The sequence below is a fragment of the Maylandia zebra genome, linkage group LG7 (genome assembly GCF_041146795.1).
Source record: "Maylandia zebra isolate NMK-2024a linkage group LG7, Mzebra_GT3a, whole genome shotgun sequence".
Classification (NCBI taxonomy): domain Eukaryota; kingdom Metazoa; phylum Chordata; class Actinopteri; order Cichliformes; family Cichlidae; genus Maylandia; species Maylandia zebra.
The window spans coordinates 40,978,094-41,001,470 of NC_135173.1; the positions used below are offsets into that span (position 1 = coordinate 40,978,094).

General features: G+C 41.6%; 1 protein-coding gene across 2 annotated transcripts; it reads right to left on the bottom strand.

Annotated features, from left to right (window-relative positions):
* Positions 1–66: 66 nt before the first annotated feature.
* On the bottom strand, positions 67–18,024 carry slc26a1 (solute carrier family 26 member 1). 2 transcript variants are annotated; one of them, XM_004538337.6, is made up of 8 exons: positions 17,880–18,024; positions 6,908–7,391; positions 6,614–6,820; positions 4,652–4,898; positions 4,316–4,547; positions 3,769–3,952; positions 3,001–3,288; positions 67–2,901 (listed from the first exon to the last, which is right to left on the bottom strand). In XM_004538337.6, the coding sequence occupies exons 2-8, from the start codon at positions 7,313–7,315 to the stop codon at positions 2,320–2,322; spliced, it is 2,148 nt and encodes a 715-aa protein (XP_004538394.1). In that variant the 5' UTR covers positions 7,316–7,391; positions 17,880–18,024; the 3' UTR covers positions 67–2,319. The 2 variants fall into 2 exon arrangements, with proteins under 2 accessions (XP_004538394.1, XP_004538393.1); XM_004538336.4 differs by lacking the exon at positions 17,880–18,024 and adding an exon at positions 11,890–12,060.
* Positions 18,025–23,377: the final 5,353 nt, after the last annotated feature.

Below are 23,377 nucleotides of genomic sequence, written 5' to 3' on the forward strand. Positions count from 1 at the left end.
ACTACAACCTGATTTTCCAAAAAAAGTGTCATGTGGTAAAATGTAAATAAAAGCAAAACACAGTGATTTTTAAATTCTCAAAATCCTATACTTTATTCACAGTAGAACATAGAAAACATATCAAGTGTTTAAACTGGGACATTTTACTATTTCATGAAAAAATATTACCTCATTTTGAATCTGATGGCAGCAACACATCTCAAAAAAGACAGGGGCAACAAAAGGGTTGAAAAGTAAGTGCTAAAGTATTAAAAAGGAAAAAAAAAACCTGGAGGAATATTTTGCAATTAAGGGTGTTTTGTAACAGGTCAGTAATATGATTGGGTTTAAACCGAATCATGTTAGAGAGGCAGAGCTCACAAACACCAATCTGCAAAAAGCTGCATCTTTATAATGTGAAACAACTTCAGAATGATCTTCCTCAGTTACGAAGTATAAAGTACTGGCCATTGTAGGTTGAATACATGTTTTTCTATCAAAATGATAAGTAGTCTCTCTTTATATGACATCCTTTTGTTTGTTAACCAATTTTAATTAACAATAATATTAGTAATTGTAATAATAAATCACACCCACAGGTGTTTCTCTAAAGACACGGTTTAATCTAAGTGTTAAACATTAAAAAACATTTGATGATGTTGAACGTCAACGCTGTCTCTAAGACGAGAATCAAAGAAACTCCTGCTAAAAACAAAAGTCACTATCACGATTCCAGTAAAAAAAAAATCTTAGAAATGGTAGATGACAACATAAATGTATGAAAATGATGATTTTCAAAATTTACAGTTGTCTCATGTCCACATCATATTACAGTGACAGTTTTTCAACACTTCAGCCTAACATATCATTTTTTATTGACATAGATAGTCTCAGTTATTATTCATTTTTAAATTTTAAAGAAATTACCCAATTTCCTTCGGGGCCAATAACGTTTATTGAATTGAACTGAATTGAATTGAAAGATTTAAAGAGATCAAGGAAAATTGTGGTTTAGCAAAGATACGAGAGTGAGAATTTAACAATCAATGGCAGTGAATCAGTCCACGTTTATGGTATCACCTGTTGCCGTCGATTCAAGGCACCAGTTTTTGTTTTAATTTTCACCTGAGCAAAGTCCCCATATACATCTTAATCATATGTTACTATTTCTTTCCATGGTTTTTCCCCATTTGGGCCATTGGAACGGTCCAACAGTACTAGCATGTTGTAATGAACCCTCACCTAACCACACTGAGAAAAGCACATAGTCCTCGTGTGTCACGTATAACTTTCCTTCCTGGTGTCAGGAAAACTTTAACCAGCCTTTTATGAATGATTTAACGTCCAAGGTAATAGCTGGCACTTAGATAAATCTCTAAATCTGGATTCTACAACCCCGGGTTAAAGCCATTACGGACTTTGGCCAAGAGGTTCAAGGTATGTAAACTGAACTGACTTATCTTTCATTGCAATAAATAATACTTTCATATTGTGGCACATGTGTGTTGTACTAAAACTGCACACAGAGTATTAGCCAGAAACTGAGTGGAAACTAGCTTGGGAATGAAAAAAAGCAAACATCCATCCAGTTATACACTACAGGCAAGCATGCACAGATTCAGAGTTCATCAGTGCTTGCTCTGCTTTAACAGCTCCTGAAAAAAATTCAGGTTCACTTAACTCTAGACTATGTAAAACTGTTGTCTGAAAACTAATTGCAAAAGTCTATATTCAGTCATTAGCACTGAAAAGTTAAAAAGCTACGTGTTTGTTTGTGTCGCTACTCCTCCAGCTCATTTCCTTTTCCTGCAAAGAGAAGACTTGACAGAACAAAACGAAACTGCTACTGACTGAGAACACCTACTGCAGCTCTTTTTGGACCACATTTTCTTCATCTTACTTGGAAAAAATATAATGACGTACACTTGAAAAAGATTTTAAAAATGCATGTAGTAAAGTTGGATTTCAAACCTTTACAATTTTTTTTACTTTTAAAAGCAGAAAATTTGTTATATTTTTTAAGCCATTTCTGTCTCATTGGTTTATCACTGGATATGTGTCTTCACCATATCGTTCCTTTACTCTGGCTTGCGTTGCTCATTGCCAACTTGAATCCATTTTTTTTATATCTTTGAAACAGAAGGCTTTGGATCAAATTTAATAGGCACAAAGCTTAAAAATATATTTTCCACTGTTTTCTAAAAAGAAGGGTTATAAAAAGCATCATAGAGCTATCTAATGCCCAAACTGATACTGCCTAAACATTTTTTCACAATACCAGTGGGAAATCAAACAGAGGAATGAACCGGGCACATCTTTTCTCTTTCTCCTCTGGCTCACCTACACCTCAGAGTCCTCTGACCTGCTCTCTGTGGCTGCAGCTGCCCTGTTAGCATGGACAACAGCAGCGTGAACTGTGTGAAACAGAAGGCTGCCCATGTCTTCGTCATTCTTACCAAAGAATTTTCCCTTCTGCAGGGTATCAATGAGTGAAGTGTTACAACAGGCAAGGAGCACACTCACGCCAATCCCTTTATATTCCTTGACCAGCCCTAGAAAAGCAGCCAAGCCTGCTGAATCTATGAAAGGGATTGCAGAACAGTCTAAAACTATTGTGTGAAACTCCAATTCTCTTTGGACCAGTCTCACTACAACATCTCCGTTATTTTTCTCTCCGTTCGCCTTGGCCTGCTTCGCAGACGCATCTTTGGCCTTCTTCTCTGCCTTTTTCCTTTTGGTCAGCTCAAAGAAGGGTTCGACTCCGACAGCTTTGTAGAGAGACTTGAGAAAAGACTCCTTATTGGCGTAGTACAAAGGAGCCTGGAAGCGGAATATTTGAACCCGAGATGGTGCCACAAGGTTCTTATACTCTTCCAAGTCCTCGTAAAAATCAGTGTCATCAACCCGGCCCAGGAGGGAGACCTGACATCAAACCCCAGAGTGTTGAGATTATTCACAATTACTTGAATCATTTTCCAATTATTAGTATAAGCATCATTTAAAATGACCTTATTTGCTTACCTTTGGATTTTGAGTCCTAAAGATGAAGCAGATCATGGAAAAGATTATTCCTACAAGGAGGCCCAGCTCCACACTGATCAGAGCCGTGGCTGACATGGCAACCAGCCAAACGATGGCGTCATTTCGGCTCGCACGCCACTTAGCCGGTACATCCCTGAACTTTCTCAGTGCCCCCCGAAGGCTAACAATTATGATACAAGCAAGCACACATTTCTGGAGAGCTTGGAAGAAAGGTGCAAAGAAGAGGAGGACAAGGAGGACTACCAGGGCACTGATCAGACTTGACACCTGGTGGAGATGGTAGAAGACAGACAGAGCTGATAGTTATGAAGAAATCAAATTACCACACAAATACTAACACCGCACACTTGACGTCAGGACAGACTTGAAAAAGGTTACAAGAAAATGTTTTCTCTCACAGGAAAGTTTGAGCAGGATAATAACGTGGAGGTCTGAGCTGTCACCAGTGATGAACCTAACCCTGGGTAATCAGACTAAGTCTTGGCAATCAGCAAAAAAAGAAAATAATCAATCTAATGGACATACATCAAAAAACATTCACATTTTTTGCAAAAAAGTCCATTTAGGTTAGGGTTAGGGTTATCACCAGTGATGACTTACAACTCAGAAGGTATTCCCCAAGGCATTTTTAGTACGTCACTTGCTTTCACCAGCAATATAACAACTAAATGTAGTGAGAACACTTTTTTCCAAGATCTTCAAGTGAGAGATTTTAGACTATTCCTTCAGGTCAAAGAAGAAATGTACCTGTGTCTTGCAGCCTGTGGAGTCCTTCACCATTGTTTTTGCCAGTGCTGCACTGGTGGTGAATGAGTGGAAGAAGGAGGGAATGATATTACAGAAGCCGATAGCCAGCATCTCCTGGTTGGGACGAACGGTGTAGCCATGTTTCTTAGCAAACATTTCAGACAAAGACACCGTGAAGGCAAAACTACAAGACAAAAATAATATTTTTGGTGAATATTTAGGTTTTGCAAATTCATCTCACCTGAGGTCAGCATGTTTTCTAGCAACTTATCAAACATTATTTAACGGATCAAGAAGGCTTTTTAGAAAGTTCAGCAGTTTGAAGAATCTAACTTCCCATACCACTTTCCTTTAAAAAAGATACAAACAATAGAGGTGGAAATGACCTTAGGTGTGTGTGTGTTTTGAAAGGAAAGCCCAGTCAAAACTCAAAGTCGTGCATCCCGCCCAGACAATAATGTGGCTACTGATATGTATCTGTAATAACTAAGATTAGAGGCACATGTTCCTGCAAAGTCAACCTGCTGTTAAACTGGTTTCACTTTACCTAATGACTGCCAAAGGAATGGCATCCAGCACCACACGGGACATCAGACTAAAGCCGGGCAGCTGGGGAGGCATGAACCCTGTGGGGATGTGACCAGAAACGCTAGAGCCATAACGGCTGTTCAGCTCTCCAAAATGACTGGCTAGTGTAGCTCCGGCCACTACTACAAGCTCAGTGGGGAGAGGCATCTTCAGACGATCCTTATAGCGTTCCTGAATCTCCTTTGCTGCCACTGAAATAAAAATGTATTGTGAAATAAAAATCCATGTTAAAGAAAATTTTATTTTTCCAGGTTACATTCTATTGATATTATATACGTATCCAAATGTGACTGACCTAATATTGAGATACAGATGGCACTAGTGATGAGGTCACACAGGTTGGTCTTGTGAATGTTGGAGAAGATGTTGAACCAGGTAACGACTACTGTGCCATAGCCCTGGTGACGTGGAATCTTTAAACCCAGGAGGTATTTAGCCTGCACGGTCAGGATGGTGAAGGACGCTCCGGTGGCAAAGCCATCGAGCATGGGAGCCGAAAGGTAAACTGAGACAAATCCCAGTCGAAACACTGCCATCAAAACCTGCCGAGGAGACAAGGATGTAGAGGAGAGAGAGAGTAAAAAAAAAAACATGCTGGTCTGTTAAGTGGCTGCAGGTGTTTTGATCGATTTGTGAAAAAGGTTCAAGTTAGAAGCATATAGAAACCAAAGTCCAGTGTGACGTGTGGAAATTTAAGCCCAAAAAGGAAAAGAATAAATACCAGAAAACTGGAAAAATTCTAATGCAATAGCTGTGAGATCATCATCATAATAATGACCCTTCCACAGAAACACATCGTCTAACTGTGCTGTATTATTTTACCATCCTTAATTAAAGCATTATCACTGTAGTCGGATGAAACACTTGGTCAGGCTGCATACATTGTGTGAAAAAGTAATTACTCCCTTGTTAAATCATGAATTAACTGTGATTGAGCCCATTTTTTGAAAAACAAAGTTCAATTACATTAGCTAAACCCTGACCTGATTACTAAGAAAAATGCAGAATAAAAAAAATACCTTCAATAGAACCTGTCTGACAAACTGAAGTAGGCTGAAAGAGCTAAAAATGAAATGTATCATGCCACAATTTAAATACATTTAAATAAACAGCTGAGAATCAAAGTCATTGATATCTATCAGGAAGTGTCATAAAGCCATTTCTAAGGGTTTGGTACTCTAGCAAACCACACACCCCATTATCCACAAATGGAGAAAGCTTGGGATAGTGGTGAACCTTCCCAGGAGTGAACGGCCTACCAAAATTACTCCAAGAGCACACTGATGACTCACCCAGGAGGCCACAGAAGAACCCAGACTAACATCTAAAGAACTGTCTCAGTTGCCTCAGTTAATGTCAGTGTAAATGATCCAACAATAAGAAAGAGACTGGGTAAAAATGGCATCCATGGGCAGTGAAAACCACTGGTGACCAAAAAGAGCGCAAAGGTTCATCTTATCCAGGTCGCTGCTCGTGCGGTCGACAGGCCAGTCAGCTGATTCTGATTATCAAACAACATCCTGACCATTCCAAAGATTTTGGGGACTTTTTGGAAGGTTTGAATCCCATTATATCTGGTATAAAACTACATCCGCATTTAATAAAGAACAGACAAATATGGTGGTGGTAGTGTGATGCTCTCGGGCTGCTTTGCTGCTTAAGGATCTGGGTGACTTGCTGTAATTGATGGAACTGAATGAATTCTGTTCTCTACCAGAAAATTCTGATGGAAAATGACAAAATTAAGTTCTGGAGTAGCCTAGACTTAAATCAGATCGAGATGCTTAGCTAGGTTTAAATCGGTTATTCATGATCAAAACCCCCAATGTGGCTGATTTAAAATGATTTTGCAAAGAAGAGTTGGCCAAATTCTTCCACAGTGATGTGAAAGACTCATTGTCTGTTATTGCAAATGGTTGATTGCAGTTCTTGCTGCAAAGGACTGCAAAACCAGTTATTAAGTTTAGGGTCCAATTGCTATTTTGCACAGAGTCAGATAGATTTTAATAACTTTTTTTCTCTTTATTAAGTGAAATCAACGTTCGTAAAACTACATTTTTGTATTTACTCGGGTTATCTTTGTATAATAATAAAATATGTTTGACGATCAGAAACATGAAACTGCAACAAATCTGCAGAAAAATAAGAAAACAGGAAGAGGGCCAACACTTGTTCATAGCACTGTATCAGTGTGTGCATCTTGCCAACAAAGGTGCTTGAAAAACAGAATACACAGAAAAACAATTGTGCTCTTTACCTGGTAGACTCCAGCCAGGAATGTAACAGCAACAGCAATGCTGATGGCGTAACACTCCTTCCCACACTGCATACCCATTAACTCCACAGTGTGAACTTTAGTGACTGTGAGGTTTATGCCCAGTGTATCATTAAGGACATCAATATTAGACACTGCTGAGTCCTCACTGAGGTCAAAACCTGCCTTGAACACCTCCCTATCCACCACCTGTAGAAAAAAGAAAATGACAACATAAAATCTTTAGCTGCATGCTTAACATGCACGTGGGAGATTGACCAGATTCTGATTTATTACCTGTCCAATCATGAGGCTCATGAGGCTGAAGATGCCTACAGACACATGCCTGGATGTCCCCATGAGGAAGTAGATGATGTTAGCATAAAACGAGGTGTATAGGCCATATATGGGCTCCACCCCTGCCAGCAGGCAGTAAGCAATGGCCTGTGGTACCAAGATGATACCTACAATCATCCCAGACATCACATCACCCCAGACATACTCTTTAATGTTGTATTTAGGCAACCAGCGCATCACAGGGAAAAACCCTGACAGGGTGGATCGGATTCTGGGCACAGAGCAAGTTACAGCTTGCTTCAGCTTTGATTTAAGGACTGACACTGCAGGCTTTCGCTGGCGAACTTGTCGCTCCAAGAGAATGGGTATGGCCGGTGGGGTTTCTGTGGTGTTGGCAGCTTCCTCCATGGTCTCAGAGAGGAAGAAGAGGGAGCACAGTGTAAGGAAAAGGGAAGCGTTGACGATGAAGTGGTCAGCTTTGCTCCTGCGAAAGAGAGGGACAAATACAGTTTTATATCCAGTGATTCCTACTTGAGTGCATTGTTTGTAACTTTGAGATCTAACAAATTTGTTGACGGCTGTCAGAATGGTCCATTTAAACCATTTTCATCCAAAAGTTCAGCTTGGACTCCATCTTTTAAGGATTCCTTAAGTCACAGTTCTCATGACATGCAAATGCTGTTCTCTGTAACGGTCCCACGTTTTTGTGATGACATAGTGTAATTTTGCTGATGTTTTTTCTTTGTGCATTCTTCCACGTCCTTTAAACTGCTGATTCAGAGCTCTGTGTGAGAACGTTCACTCGGGGTTATGAATTAACTTAACACTATCTTTCTTTGTAAATAAACTAACAACAGGGCAAGGGTTAATTAGCTCCATTGAAAATCCATGACAAGATGTGCCATTAAGTTAAACTTCCTCACTGTCTAGAAGCAAACATACCACACACACACACACACACACACACACACACACACACACACACACACACACACACACACACACACGATTTAAATACAATATGGACAAGGTTAAATTGTGATATGATGTAAGGCACAAGTGAAACATAGCTTATCTTATACCCCTACACTCTTTAATTGTGGCTATGCTGGGGTTGAGTGGGGGCAAGGTTACTGAAGACCAAAGCGATGGGAAATTACTGACAATGGCCTTATAAACACAGAACAAAACATGACTGCAGTCGTTATAAAATGATCCCTGGTGCTGGTTTTGGAAAAGAGAAATATAAATGGAAAGGAAAGCCCATATGTTGGATAGACCTATCCAGTAGTGCCTTTCCCCCCCAATAATAGCTAGAAAAGACTCCAGCCCCACATGCAACTCTAAATTGAGTAAGGGGTTAAGAAAATGAATGAGAAAACTAAGGTTTGTCTAGTTGGAAGCTTGCATTCATTTGAGTTTACTTCGTCATATCTAACATTCCAATAGTTTAGTGAATTCACTCATGTGCAAACCATTACAGCTCCCAGTAGATGAAGCCTAATGACTGTGGTGAATTTCATATTTTGACCTAGTGCAACACTGAGTTAACATTTGGTATTTTTAGTGAAATTTCTTAAAAACTATTACCATGAAAATTGTTTCAGGGATTCAAAGGACAAAGCCTAATCTTACAGCTATCATGTATGACTTATCCTTATCCTTATATTTTATAGCCTCCAAATATGTGAGATTCCCAGACAATAATCCAAATGTGTTTTGACACATTTGTTCAGTGAAACGTTTGATCAAATATGAATGAAATTTGCAACAGCACTTACATCATCAGGTCATTTTAGCAATATTTTAACCATATTTGATACACTTCAAGCACTTTTCTGCCTCAAATCTACTGCCAATTTAGAATCACCAATTAAGCTAGCTCACATTTCTCTGGACTGTGAGAGGAAACCTTAAGGACAAATATGCAATCTCAGCACAGAACCAGGGAATGTCTTGCTGTGAGACAATAGAGCTAACAACTGCACAAACATGCAGTCCAAATGCCTGCAGAACTTGTGTTTTGCGCTGTTTAGCATGCTAAAACTAGCCATGATGAAAATAAAATTGAAATTGTCAGTATGAGCTTGCTAGATTCTTTTTATTATCACCTAGCTTAAAGTAGGCATGAAACACTATACATACTACGCTTTAGTACATGAATTCTAACTCTAAAATTTGTCATAGGTTTTCAAGTTGCAGTGAAACTGGGTCAAAAGTGTCTAAATGTAGCATAGCAACATATTTGTCCCAAAGCACAGAAGGTCATGAGGTGGTTGATGGGCTAACTATTACACCACATACAATAACTAACTCAAAATAAGTCAAATTAAACAAAAAAAAAATGCTTTAGGTACTGTTTTTGGTGACAGGGATGAATGAAAAAAAATTATCCACTATCTATACAGATGCTGCTATAGCTCACCTGGTTAAACAGTGTGATTCTGAAGTGCTGTACTGTATGCTTGTAAGTTTTCTCCCCAACAAAAACAAAAAGGTCGACGAAACGTCGTCACCTGCAGATGCCTTTGGTTTCATTCTATAATACTGGACTTATTTTTCTACAAGGTTTGAACTTTGAGAGTGTTTAAACGAGAGAAAGTGTGAAAATGTTCATGCCTGTCTGAGAAAAGTGTATAAAGTGTGTAGTGAGGGGTTTTACAGCCTTAAGACAGCTATAGTAATTGTAAAAAATAAAACTAGCTACTTCGCAGATTTCACTCATTGCGGGTTATTTTTAGAACATAACTCGAGGGACCGCTGCAATAAATCATAATTAAACTGTATTGTCCCTTTTTAATCATTGCTTCTTAAGCAGCAGACGGTCCATTATCGCTGGCTAGCTATTTCATAAATGAGGACTATGTGGAGGACAGGGTTTTTTGAGCTAGGTGTATTAGTAGGCCACTCTATGTTTGATTTTTCTTCCTTCAATATCATCAGGATCAGGATCAGCTCTGACCTATAAGCAAAGCATTATGATTTCACAGTTTTACAGGCTTATTAGTTACTCAGCATTTTGACTGCATAGGTCTTGACATTTATTGGAATGAAGCCTCAATACTATTTACTGAAGTGTTAAATTAACCAAACCTCTAATTTTTAAAAAACCTTTTTGTTCTAAATATCTAGGGAAGATTATCAGAGCTTTGTCGCTTGTAAACACATAATGTTCAACTAGCTTTTAAAAGCCATTACAGTTGCACCGAGTATAATTTATATATAGATATTAACTTGTCAGCACATTCCTGGTGTTCAACAATACAGTAGCAGCAGCGCTGCAGCTAAGATAACATGTCTCAGAAACCATAAAAAAAACCAAGTGACATATAATCTGTCTGTGCCATCAGAACGCTGACATGTGCTGTGATTTACTGTAGACTTCCTGTGGCAGCGCTGGCTGTTATGTAGTCAATGGCTTGATAGGAATTGTTTATCTTTTATATATTTGCTGTTTTTGTTTCTGATTAGTTTTGCTCATATTTAACTTTTATGTTGCTTTTTATTAAACTTGCTGTCTCTGGGTAGTTTTGTTTAGCGAGCAAAAACTGTTCAGGCAGCACAGAATCGGCTCCTTTGAAGCAACAAACAAGTCTATGTTCATGTGGGTATCATAAATCTCACCTGAAGTTTCTAACTGATAGAAGTGACAGGAGATAAATTGTGACCGTTCTCATTGACGAAAAACACATAAAAAGAAATCAAGAGCTGGCTTGCTGTTTGCTTGGTAGCTCACCCCCGCCAGCAGATACAATCTGTAAAGATTAACTGCTTTGAGGAATAGAACTCACACTGAGGACCCAAACAAATTTAGTTCATTTAGTTCAGTGTCAGCCCCGAAAAGCACCGAAACCAACTGATTGAAGGTGTGACAGTCAGCCGTTTCTAATCAAAGTTTTCTGCCTTTAATCATGTGATGAAAGCACTTCTCAGCTGCTTAGAATTCACCTTGGAGTCCATCCCAGCTGTCATTTAATCTCAAAATATAAATTTGTGTATACCACAAAAAGTGACTAAATTATGCCAGGTCTGCATATTATGTGCATACGCAGAAACTTTCATAGTATTGCAGTGACCTAAAGTACACAGATAGAAAATGTGGCATTCCACATAATGAGCACTAAATCTGAGGTCTTCCAAAGCCAACAGTCCTTCTGCAGGCAACTTGTGTTGAAGCTAACCTCAAGTCAGAGAACCGGCATTTTTGCAAGTCATTACACTCGTTTAAGTCAGGCTCCAGAATTGTTTCACACAGATGTGATGTCAAAAATGACAGCGAGGATAACATCTAGAGCAGCGGTCCCCAACCCCCGGGCCTCGGACCGGTACCGGTCCGTGAGTCGTTTGGTACCGGGCCGCGAGTGTTGAGGCTCAGGTGTGAAATGTATGGTTTTCAGGGTTTTTATCAGTTTTCAGCGTTATTTTGTTATCGTTTTTATCGTTAACTCGGTTTTCCTGGGTCTTTTCACGTGTGTTATGAATAAATCTTCTTTTCTTCGGTACCGGTACTAGTTTTATTTTGTTGTATTTATCCGCGACACCTTAAAGGCCGGTCCGTGAAAATAATGTCGGGCATAAACTGGTCCGTGGCGCAAAAAAGGTTGGGGACCGCTGATCTAGAGAGAAAAACACTGAGTAAGCTAAATTGTCACACAACCGCTCCATGCCAGCTTAGCGCAGTAGGTGTAATTTATCATTAATACCGCTGAAACATCTCTAATCTGAAATGGGTGGAACTAAATAAAACACCTTTCTCTGTGGTGTTCAAAACCTTTGCAAATGGGGAATAAATAATTACAAAAACTCCTGAAATAACACAGACATCTGTTCCCTGCAGACTAACTACTCTCACTATAAAGAACAACTTTGAACTGTGCTTCCCAGTGAAAAACAAACTCAGCTTTCAAAGCCAGAATTTCCTCTACGTCCAAATCCAAATTCATAGAAAAGTTCCAGTCAGTGAAATTTAATAATGCACTCACCTGTAGAGTCACTGGCACAACTACAAATAGCCGTCTTCACTGTGTCATATTTAAGTCAACTCTGAGTGTATTTTTCTCTTCCTGTCCTCAAATCTCAGATGTCATGCAAGCAGTCAGACCAGTCGATGTGAGAGCTGAATGTATATGGTGAGATAAGAGCAGCGCTTTGTTCCCTCCCTACTGGGTTGATAGCTGGGAGTGGGTGGGTCTTGTATTTATATGCAAGTGTGTTTGTTGGCAAGAGGTTAAATTGAGTCAATTTTTTACTGGATCACAGTGTTTATCCACTCTGTTGGATGGCTCGGGCCGTGATTGTGTTTGCAATGTTAAAATGGACCTAGACTCTGTGTCAACATATCCATAGTATTTAAATATATCTTGTAGACAGAGTGGATTACAAGGCAAACAGAACCTAAGGTGTGACAAGCAGAGAATTGCTGCTGGGAAACAGCTTTCCTTAAAATAAACTCATGTCACCTGTGAGTTAAGTGGTCTTTGCATAATGATTTAAACAATGATTTGTTCCTATATGACTGGATTAAAAAACACAAAGCACACACAGAATGAGTAACATTGCACCAATAGCGTATTAATGAATTAGCACCTTAATCTAATCTGAGGTTATATCAGCTATTTTATAAGGTACAAGGTTCGGTAATTGATTAAAGTTCTTAATAGACACACATATAATCATTTAAAAATAATTCAGTATTGTGTAATATAAAGAAAAATCTGACATGGTAGTTTTTTTTTTTCATCAAAGCACATTTAATTAGGATTTACAATAAATATGGTATTTGTGCTTCCGGATAAAAAGGCATTAGTATCTTACTAACCAATTTACATGTGTTTTTTTCAAGTCATAGGCAACTGCAGGTGTCAAATTGCTTCATTAGCATGTAAATCTTCCACAGAGATTGTGAATCCCTGTCACTAGAGAAGGGAAGGCAACACTTTGCCTACATTTGTCAGAGATCTTGATGAAAATAAACATATACATACTGTTTTACAAGGCGTTACCTGCTTCGCGAAAGCTGTAAAAGCAAAACCAAAAAGGCACCTGGGAGGTGGAAAAACAAATTCAGCAGTCAAAATGTGCCAACATAACATTTCGCAGCAGTGCGCACGAACACTGAAAACTTTCAGTTTTAGTGCATTGACTGAATATTGCAGAGAAACTGTGACACACCAGCCCTTTACAAGCTGAGGAACCTATACTGACTCAGTAGCTGTGTTACTGATTGAATCAGTAGCTTTTTAAAGGCGATCTCGCCTGATGGGGGACTGTGAGAGTTGCTCCAGGCTCAAATGAAATTACTCGGTTACTCTGGTTAAAATCTTTCTAAAACGATCAGGAAAACAGTCCTGGTATCTTTGCACTGAGCTTATTACACTTTAACAGGTTAAACCAGCATTTCTTAACAGCTATGCAGCTGTTCCACTTCATACCTCATCACTATATTCCAAGGCAGTGCACTGTGAAGTGTGAGGTCGTGTGGATGAGCAGTTGTTATATTTCAGCTTAATCTGTTTTATATTAGCAGCTCATTCCAATAAGCCTTTGCATGTGAGATGTTTATGAAACATTGGTGAATTGCATTGTACAGAGTCTGCAAGTGTGGCATTAAGCATTTATTAAATAAACTCAATCACAATCCTGGGACACCAACTGATCTCAGCGTTATTGCACATCAGCTAACAGCTGTCCTGATGCCTTTTCACACATCCACTTGGTGAATCTAATTTAGGTCCAATATTTAAGCTGTCTTAATGCTGCCATGCATTTGCAAGCCAGCCCGGTCCTGCTCTAAATGATGTTTCTGACCTAATCAGATAATCACAGTATCAATTGTCATTGATGCTTGTACCTGTCGCTTTTTCTTGGTCTCAGCTGGTCTTCTGATCAAATTAGTGGTTCGCTTTGCATTTTAAAGTTTCCATGGACAAGATACAGAGTCTGAATATGACAGGTGTTTGATGGCACAGAAGTTCTGTATGAATGGTTGAACCTTAAATGTAGTAAAAAGTGATTTGAGTTCACAGAGTAGAAAAACATTTTATAGAATATTGGGAAAAATAACGTTTTCGTAGGACCTTGATTAATCGATCAAATGATTAACAGATCGTGAGTTTGACAGTACCAGCGTTCAGTTGCTGTATGTGTCTTGGGAGTATGAAAAGGGGAATATTGGCAATTAATGGCCCATGCTTACACAGACATTCGGGTGTGTCTAAATTTATCTAAACTGACAGGTGAAAAATATTCAAAATAGTTGCCAGTCTTCCCAGGTGTGGATGTCCCAGCAAATCTACCCCAAGGTGAGATCACAGAAATTGCCAAAAAAAACCCAAACAAAAGCTACATTTCAGACTCTGCAAACTATTTTATTACATCAATGTAGGACTGTAAACCTCAATACAATTGGGTAGACAAAACAGAAAGCTGAACATGACATACTGCTAATAAAACCATTTAATAGCCACACTTTGTCACATAGCTAAATTCAACATCCAAACAGCCTCCAGGGATGTTTTGCTGTTTCTGTTGCACCTGTGACTGAGGGTTTCTAATATGAAGATAAATGCTTGGCAGGGCACGAGGGGCCAAAACTATTAAGCCCATTTTGAATGAAGAATTTCTATCTAAATGTGGACTGAACAAACCCGAGGATATCATTAATGAGAAAAACGATAATGGGGGGAAAAGCAATTGGTAAAAGCACTTTACCATGGAGTAGAATAAAGAAAACACTAAGTAACCTTATGAAACTGATAGTGTACTTATGATAGTTACATAAGTAAACCAATAAAACAAATCATCAGTCTGTCATCTCATAGTAAGAAGACTCTAGGTTTAAAGCTGTTCAAAGACATGACCGTCAGGTTATCTGATGATTCCAAAATACCTGGTGGCGTTCATGGATTGGTTATTTGAATCTGTGTTATCCTGTTAAATAAAATACTAATACTACTAATAATAATGAATTAATTATGAGAGAGTTAAGCCAAGGGTAACAGAGCCTTCATGCATTGAGTACATGAAATCCACAGAATTCCACAGGAATAAATTGGCATCCAATAAATGTTAAATGTCCAAATGTAGCTGTACAGGACCTAATGCTAACAATCAACATAAAACATGTGTTACGACAATTACAGTGCTGTGCAAAAAAAACTCTTCTTGAGCAACCCTTCATTTCTTTATATTTTGCTTCCAAGGAGCCAGACTTTCTTGTGATTTTTAAAAATGGTTGTGAGCAGGCTTTCTGAAGGTCCTTCAGAGTTCTTCTTTAAACATTGGCTGCTTTTTCACTGACTTTCAATCCAATCTTTGCACTGATAATTTTCAGAGGAAACCGATTTGTTTGTTAAGCTACTTATCACTGACATTTGAATCATTCAAACTTAAAAAACACACCTGAGTCTAACCAGTGTTGTTTCTACACATAAAAAGAACCAATTTTAAATTATATCTTTAGGAACTTTGTTACAAACATTCTCAATTTGGTCACTTTTCTTTTTGTTCAATCTCCAAATAATGTCAAAGAAAGTGGCAGGCCTAAAACTATCTGTAGCAGATGAACAGTATCTGAAATTCATGACCTTAAGAAACAAGAAAAAAGACTGGACACCGGGGCGGATCTAGAGAAACTTTCTTAGGGTGGCATGGAAATCAGATGGGGTGGCAAAATCAAAGCAATTTCTTCACACGTATGCAGGTGTTACTTCTGTAATAAGTACTATATATGGTTAAAATACATCAAATAGAGCAAGTATAACCAGTCTTCATATAAATATAGTCTGTAACTTTCTTATTGGTTTCAGCCCAGATAATTAGACACTCAATTATATAAAAAGGTGAATTTTGAGTACTGTATAATCTATGTAATAAATAAACATGTAGCCCAATAAGAATAAAATCAAGAAAGCTACACAACATGAGGTGGATCAGTTAGAAATACAAGTCTAACTAGAAGTTAGTTGTGACAAGGCGTTACCTGCTTCGCGAAAGCTGTAAAAGCAAAACCAAAAAGGCACCTGTGACGTCATACTTTTGCGACTTCGGGAAAAACCGGCGTAAAACAAAAAACTGTACTTAAGCTGCGTGAAACCGCCTCTGTCCGCCGATCAACTGACCCTGACCCTAACCCACACCCTAACCCTTTAATAAACAGTAAGCAGAATTGATATTATCCTTGCAACATTGGAATTTCATAAATGCACAAATGGCTTGGCACGCAAAGGAATAACGTCACAACAATGTGATTGGTCACTTGCAATGGTGAACCTGGAACAACATTTTCATGATGGTCTGGGAACAACACCAACACGAGGATATCAGATCATCCTTCCCTCCCCACAGCCTGGACCTGAACATTACTGAGGCAGTTTGGGATCATGCTGACAGAGAACAGAACAAAAGACAGTCAATATTAATTAAAAAGCTATAATGTTTGTTCAAGAAGTCTGGAGAACTTTTCCTGAAGACGACTTCAAGAAATTACAAGAAAGCTTGCCAAAGAGGGTTCAGGCTGTGTTTAAAGAATAAAGATGGTCAAACCAAATACTGACTTTCAAGTTTGTTAGCAATGTACAAACTCTGTTTTTGGATAATGTACCGTATTTCCGTGTAATTTTGCCCTTTAGAAAAATCCTTGTACTTATTTCCCACTTTAGCTAAACAAAATGACACAAGAGCACTCTGAGTGCACACTGCCCCTCCCAGAAGGGCAAGAGTTATACTAAAACAGTGATGTTTATGATGTTTTTATTACAACATGCTGCCGTTAGTCTGTTTTTATTACAACATGTTGCTGTCTGACCCATGACTTTGAAACATTACATACCATATTGTTGTATTTTATTATCTTTACCTCTGTGATTGGAGCCGAGTTGCTCTCTCCATGCTGTACATGCTCGCTCCATATTTGTGATAGATTACTCGATTTTTTTTGTCTAGGTGAACTTTGACCTTGTTCACTAACAATGAAGTTCAAGGTCAAATGCTTAGCCCGTCAGGGTATTCATGTCTCCCACGGCCTAGTATATTGTCATTAAATTTGAAGACAATAAATAAAAACACTGTGGGTAATATAATGTTTTTACTGATTTTCACATTTGGTGTGACCTTGATTGGTTTCACCAAAATTAAATCAGCTTGAGCTGTTACTGACAAAGTTTGAACATATCTTAAAAACTGAGCACACTAGACTGCTAACAAACAAACATACAGACAAACAAACATGACCGATTACGTCCTCCCTGCCTCAGGGGTGTGAATGAGGGGTGGCTAAATCATAGTATTTATATGTTGTTTTAACAACAAAGGAGCTCTGAAGAAGTTTTTAAAACTCTAAACTTGATGTAGTTATAGTCAAAACCTTCAAGAGTATGACCAAAGAAATGTAATCAGGTGTTGAAATTCTCCAGTGAAACAGTGCAATGATAACATAATTGGAATATGTCAAACTTTTTAAGATTCTGTAGCTTTTTTTTTTTTTTTCAGATTAATTGTTCCTGAGGGACAAACATGCAAATTTTGGCACAGATTGTTTGTTATCTGCTTGTTGCTGTTATCTAAATAAGTCTGCAAGGGATAATAAATAGGGCTGAAATTCACAGTAAAGGACACTGTGTCTCTCTGTGTGTGCAAGTGTGTGGGTGTGTCCCTCAATGCATTATATGCTAGACTGAATGGCATATTTGTCAGTGAGATGTGGTAATTTGCTTCTTTATCTTCACTCAGTCACTATTGCGCTGTTGATATTGCACTCGTCTTTGAAGTGACAGTTTCTTCAGTCTTGTAGCATTTGTTTGTCTCTTTCAGTAAAGACCCTTATCTTTTTCCATCTGAAAGGATTACTGCACTGCCCCTTTAAATCCACCGGCAGCATGCATATGTCTGCAAGCCTGCTCCACCATCTACATGCTTCATCATGCTTTTCGGACACAGTCTTGGTTAAACACAAGCAATGTGAGGCAGGACTTACCCAGAGCGAAAGAGCTTGAATGTGTCCTGAAGGCAACACTGGCCATAACTCCCTGAGTCCTGCCTCCTCGTTCACTATCAGTCTGTTTTCCTCTGTACTGTTGTCCACTTTGCTGCTTGCTGACAATATCTGGCTTCTTCCTGCTTCCTACTGCAAAGCATGATGGGAGCAGCAGCCCCTCTTGTCCTTGGCAGCCTGTTGTCCGTGGAGAAGAGCCTGGCGGGGGGATGGGGAGAGAATATGAGAGAAGGAGAGAGTGAGAGAGAGGAACCGTTGTCTGTGGATGATGGAAACCATGGTAACTAAGCTCCTGCTAGTGCGTGTGTGTGCATATTAGTAAGGATGATGCATTTTGAGTATAAAATTTTATCATATTTCAGTATTATCATAAGGGAACAAACAAATCCCGTTCTTTCCTATTCAGCTCATAAACACAGCTCATATTTACACTGTCATTAATTTAACGATTAATGATGTCTTTTAAATCAGCGGTCTCCAACCTTTTTTGCGCCACGGACCGGTTTATGCCCGACAATATTTTCACGGACTGGCCTTTAAGGTGTCGCGGATAAATACAACAAAATAAAACTAGTACCGGTACCGAAAAAAAGAAGATTTATTCATAACACACTGTCAGTGCGCCCCAGGGTGGCTGTGGCTACAATGTAGCTTGCCATCACCAGTGTATGAATGTGTGCGTGAATGGGTGGATGACTGGATATGTAAAGCGCTTTGGGGTCCTTAGGGACTAGTAAAGCGCTATATAAATACAGGCCATTTACCATTTACCATGAAAAGACCCAGGAAAACCGAGTAAACGATAAAAACGATAACAAAATAACGCTGAAAACCGATAAAAACCCTGAAAACCATACATTTCACACCTGAGCCTCAACTCTCGCGGCCCGGTACCAAACGACTCACGGACCGGTACCGGTCTGAGGCCCGGGGGTTGGGGACCAGTTTTAAATAACAGATAAAAATATTCTGTGCCTCTCATGATCATCTGGAAAAGGGGCAGAATTATGCTCATTTCCTGCTTTAAGAGCTTAGTGTTGTGATTAGTGTGATTCACTATGTGAAACAAGCTGTTTTAGCTCCCTTCTCTCTTGCTTTTGTCATGGTCCGGGTGAATACGGGGTGTTTCCACTCTGCTGGGCTCCACCTTCAGACGGAGACTCCAATCAGCTTCCACACCTGGTTCCAATCAAGTCACCTGCATATAAGACCAGCGTTCACGACAGACCCCTGCCAGATCTTCTGCTAACACATGTTAGTGCTAGGCCGCCAAGCCCTTGCGAGAACTCTGGATTACTGTTTTTTCTCCTCACCGTGTTTTCTTTCCTTTTTTGCCATAGGACCCATCTGCCTGCCTCCCTGCTCAGCTCCCCACTCCAAGCCTATTCTGGATCTGCTTTGGACACTCCTCACCCGGAACCCCCTGGACACTCCCTCCTCGATTGACACTCCAAATCTGCAACGCTGACTTCACACCTCCCTCCAAGCCGCTGCCCCCTTTCTCCATTCCCCCGGATCCCTCTGTGGAATCCAGCCCTCAGAGTTTCTCGTTCACAGTCTTGCCTCACAGTTTTCCGCTCATAGCTTTCACAGTTCATAGCATGCATAGGTTATAGCATTCTTAGTTTTCTGTTTTGTAACTTCGCTCAGCTCTGTAAATAAACTCTGTGCTCACGCCCGTTTTGCCTCCCTCTGTGTCTGCATTTGAGTCCACACCCACTGCCTGGCCCTCTCGGCCGTAACAGTAAGATCTGGCCACAATATGGACTCAGCAGACGCAGAGCGGACCGCCATTCAGAAACAAGGCGCCATCCTAGGTCACCACGAGCAATCCATTCAATATCTCCTGGCTTCGCAGAAAGACCTTGGTGAGGGACAGGCTAAGATCTTTGCTGCCCTGGAAGCCCTACAAGCTAACCTCACGCCCGTGCCGCGTCCCGCCCCCGAACCCGCGGTCCCCGCACAAGTCACTCAGCCGTCTGCTTCGTCCCCCGCCTCGGCTTCCGCGCTCCAGAGCCCGAATCTTTTTCTGGGGATCCGGGGAGCTGCACGGGGTTCCTGCGTCAGTGCGACCTGGTATTCGGCCGCTCACCGCGCACCTTCGTTGACGACGCCGCTCGGGTTTCCTATTTCATAGGGAAATTACGGGATCGTGCTCTAAGATGGGCGGAAGGATACCTGTCAAGCCATCCCTTGCAAGCCTGCTCCTACGATAACTTCCTGGGTGAGTTTAAAAGGACATTCGCTCATCCTGTCTCTGAGGGCAGTTCGGCCCGCAAGTTGTTAAAGTTGCGCCAGGGTCGCCGCAGTGTCGCTGATTACCTCATAGACTTCCGTACGGCCGCCGCGGAAACGGGGTGGCCGGATCACGCGTTGCAGGGAATATTTCTACAGTCCCTGAATGATAACATGAAGGATCAGCTTGCTTCTCGGGATGAGCCCGCTACGTTTGAGGAGCTAGTCTCCCTTTCTCTCCGTATTGACAACAGGCTGAGAGAGAGGGAGTATGAAAGGAACTACAAACCCCAACGTTCCCTCCTCCGTCCACTTCCGTGTTCGGCGGTGCCAGCTCCACCCATAATGCAGTTGCCTGTGTCGGTTGTCTCTCCCCCCGTCGTAGACGCGGCGCCGGAACCGATGCAGATAGGCCGCGCTCAGCTGACGCCGGAAGAGAGAGAGCGTCGTTTTCGTGCACGCGCGTTTCTATTGCAGGTCAACCGAACATTTAATCGCAGCATGTCCTAAGAGGGGAAAAGGGCCAGCCCGCCAGTAGATTCGGGGATACGGGTGGGCGGTTCTCTTAGTGATGACAAACCCCGTTTGCTTCTCACAGTCAGTTTAGTTATCAACCGTGTCATGCACTCCCTTCAGGCTCTGGTCGACTCCGGGTCGGAGCAAAACCTAATTAGTTTTGACTACGCCACACAGTTAGGGTTGCACCTGGTGCCGTTAGACCCGCCTATTTCAGCGAGAGCACTCAATAACCAGGTTTTTGCACAAATAACTCACCACACAGAACCAGTGACTGTAATCACTTCAGGTAATCATAGGGAGGAGCTCACTTTCTTCGCCCTCTCATCGCCCGACACTCCCCTCACATTCGGCTACCCTTGGTTAAAGCTGCACAATCCACACTTGGATTGGTCAGGACAAAAGATAACAAGCTGGAGTGTATTCTGCCATTCTAACTGTTTGATGTCAGCGTGCCCCCCGAGTCCCGAGGAGCCCTATGCGTTGGATGAAACCACCCCCGATCTCACTGGGGTGCCCCTAGAATATCACGATTTCAAAGAGATTTTTAGCAAGAGTAAGGCACAATGTTTGCCGCCTCACAGACCGTATGACTGTGCCATAGACCTTCTCCCCGGGGCTCCTTTGCCCTCCAGCCGGTTATACAACATATCCAAACCAGAGCGTGCTGCTATGGAGAAGTACATCAGAGAGTCACTTGCTGCTGGACTAATTCGACCGTCGTCTTCACCTGTTGCAGCTGGATTCTTCTTTGTGGGTAAGAAGGACGGGTCGCTACGACCGTGTATCGATTTCCGTGGCCTCAATGACATAACCATAAAGAATAAATACCCATTGCCACTCATTAGTTCCGTGTCAGAGTACCTGCAAGGCGCCACTATCTTCACAAAACTGGATCTGCGTAATGCTTATCACTTGGTACGTATCCGGCAAGGAGATGAGTGGAAGACGGCCTTCAACACGCCACTGGGCCACTTCGAGTACTTGGTCATGCCCTTTGGACTAACGAACGCCCCAGCCACTTTTCAAGCTTTGGTGAATGATGTGCTCAGGGACTTTCTGAACAGATTTGTGTTCGTGTATCTGGACGACATACTCGTCTTTTCCAGATCGCTCCAGGAACATCATGTTCATGTCCGTGCGGTCATCCAGCGCTTATTGGAGAACAAGCTGTACATAAAGGCGGAAAAATGTGAGTTTCATGCATCGTCAGTCTCTTTTCTTGGTTATATCCTGGCAGGGGGGCAGCTGAAGGCGGATCCGGCAAAGGTCAAGGCAGTCACAGAGTGGCCGGTGCCCACGTCCCGCAAGCTACTCCAACGATTCCTGGGCTTTGCCAACTTCTACAGGCGATTCGTCAGGAACTACAGTCAGGTAGCCGCACCCCTAACACGCCTCACATCTACCAAGCACACATTCACATGGTCTGCTGAGGCCGACAGAGCTTTCAACAAGCTAAAACAGCTGTTTGCAACCGCTCCTGTGCTAATTCAGCCCGACACCAGCAAGCCCTTCATCGTAGAGGTGGATGCATCGGATGTTGGAGTGGGGGCAGTGTTGTCGCAACACACTGGTCCATCAGCAAAGTTACAACCCTGCGCTTTCTTCTCTCGCCGCTTGTCTCCGGCGGAGAGAAACTACGATGTTGGGGACCGTGAGCTGCTTGCCGTGAAACTGGCATTGGAGGAGTGGCAGCACCTGCTGGAGGGGGCTGAGCACCCATTCATTGTCTGGACAGACCATAAAAATTTAACATACCTACGGAATGCAAAGAGACTTAATACACGCCAAGCCCGTTGGTCGCTGTTTTTTGCTCGTTTCAACTTTTCTATCTCATATCGCCCAGGTACCCAGAATATCAAGCCAGATGCTCTCTCCCGCCAGTTCGAAGCTGCTTCAGAGCAGTCAGGGGTGCCCTCCATACTCCCTGCCAGCTGTCGGGTGGGGGCTGTCGCATGGGAGGTAGACTCCGTCATTCAGCGGGCTCTTCAAGCAGAACCTGATCCGGGCACTGGGCCTGCTAACAAGCGCTATGTACCCACGGCAGCCCGCTCCAAGGTGTTAGAATGGGTTCACACGGCCAAGTTCGCAGGTCACCCGGGCCGAGGCCGGACGGCTATGCTACTGAAGAGACACTTTTGGTGGGAAACATTGGATAGGGATGTACGTGAATACGTAGCTGCTTGCACGGTTTGTGCTCGCAATAAGTCCAGGAATCACCGTCCTTATGGACTGCTTCAACCACTAACCATCCCACACCGGCCATGGTCTCATATTGCGTTGGATTTCGTTACGGGACTTCCAGACTCGGCAGGGAAGACTACCATACTTACCATAGTTGACAGATTCTCCAAGGCCGCACATTTCATAGCTCTAGATAAACTGCCCACTGCTTCGGAAACAGCTAAACTGTTGGTGGAACGTGTTTTCAGACTCCATGGGATCCCTATGGAAATCGTGTCTGACAGGGGTCCCCAGTTTGCTTCTCAGGCCTGGAGAGCCTTTTGTACGGCCCTGGGGGCCAAGCCCTGTTTGAGCTCAGGCTACCATCCACAGACCAATGGCCAGACTGAGCGCTTAAACCAAGAACTTGAGACCACTCTTCGCTGTGTTACTGCCCAGAATCCAGCCCGTGGGTTGAATATGCGCATAACACACTCACCGCCTCAGCCACGGGTCTTTCGCCTTTTGAAGCATCCTTAGGTTACCAGCCACCTCTGTTCCCCGAG

What these genes read in the sequence shown, in the direction of transcription:
- slc26a1 (XM_004538337.6), bottom strand. Translation starts at nt 7,315, where the DNA reads ATGGAGGAAGCTGCCAACACCACAGAAACCCCACCGGCCATACCCATT. An exon ending in TCCTGGCTGGAGTCTACCAG is followed by an intron (nt 4,899 to 6,613) that starts GTAAAGAGCACA and finishes TCTCCTCGGCAG; the next exon opens with GTTTTGATGGCAGTGTTTCG. An exon ending in CCACAGGCTGCAAGACACAG is followed by an intron (nt 3,289 to 3,768) that starts GTACATTTCTTC and finishes CATCTCCACCAG; the next exon opens with GTGTCAAGTCTGATCAGTGC.